The sequence below is a fragment of the Myotis brandtii genome, unplaced genomic scaffold, assembly GCF_000412655.1.
Source record: "Myotis brandtii unplaced genomic scaffold, ASM41265v1 scaffold693, whole genome shotgun sequence".
Taxonomy (NCBI): Eukaryota; Metazoa; Chordata; class Mammalia; order Chiroptera; family Vespertilionidae; genus Myotis; species Myotis brandtii.
Genome location: NW_005370710.1, coordinates 1,908,422 through 1,909,475, shown reverse-complemented (window position 1 = coordinate 1,909,475; position 1,054 = coordinate 1,908,422). Strand labels below are relative to the sequence as shown.

General features: G+C 63.3%; 1 protein-coding gene across 1 annotated transcript in view; it reads right to left on the bottom strand.

The window, feature by feature from the left end:
* Positions 1-1,054, bottom strand: part of ITPR1 (inositol 1,4,5-trisphosphate receptor, type 1) — a 173,427-nt gene that overhangs the window by 67,528 nt on the left and 104,845 nt on the right. The window contains exon 33 of the mRNA XM_005881921.2: positions 575-726. Within this exon, the coding sequence (XP_005881983.1) occupies positions 575-726 (152 nt within the window). The remainder of the gene's footprint in view (positions 1-574; positions 727-1,054) is intronic.

Here is a 1,054-nt window from a genome sequence, read left to right as displayed (position 1 = left end):
TTGCATGCATAGATGCATAACCCTGGACACACAGTGTGGTCAAGGCCGAGGCAGGGGGCGGGGCGGGCTAGAAGGGTCAATGGGGAAATGGGACATCTGTAATACTTTCAACAATGAAGACGTTTTTAAAAAATGCTCTGAGGGCACAAAGTTCGGCAAGTCCAAGTGCAATGGGTTTCGGCCCCAATATTGTGAGAATTACCAAGACAGGACACTCGTTTGGCCGATGCATTGTTTTCCCGCTCACCCCCGGGAGGCTAAAGGGACAGGGCACCCTGCTCCCCAAAGGGTGCTCCTGGGGGCATCACGTTTCCATGGGCTACGTGGACACCAGTGACTTCCTGTGAGGGACCGCCCAGGCCCTGGGTAAGCGCACGGCACTGGATGTGCCGAGAGCCGCACCGCCTAACAGGGAAGCTCGTTCTCCAAGCCCGTGTTTCTCCGGGAGAGACCGGCTTCTGGCTCTGGGAGCTGCGGCCTGGACGGTGACGGCGGATTAGGAACGGGGGCCTTGCTCCACGCCGGGCTCTGCACGGAGCCACCGAAAAGACAGGGCAGCGGGGGCTTCCCTCACGGTGAGACGTGGGGCCTGAACCGCGTCTTACCCACGTCGGAGAGCACGCGGATGCAGCCCTCCACCGAGGCCTTCTGGCCGGGCGCCAGCCAGTTGCAGTGGTAGACGCGGAACACGCCCTGCAGCAGCTGCACGAAGACCGGCTGGCGGGTCTGGAAGGGGAGAGGCGTGGGGGGCTTGTTGTGGATGGGAAATGGACCTGGCCGTGCACCTGGGTTCACCAGCCCGCCCGCCCGGGTGGGAGGGGTGCCGGCGAGGACCCGGACTCCAGTGTTTCAGGGCAGGGCACCGACTCGATGCTGCCCAACCATGTCTGACACACGTGGACCTGAAGCCTGGAAACAGGTGTTTCTGTCCAGGCTCCTGCACAGCTGCTCTCCCAAGGAAAGGCGGCGGCATCCCCGCGGTGCAGACGCCACCCTGCACCTCCCGCAGCACCTCCCCCAGCGCCACCCCCCCCATCCCCCTCTGCCCATCAAT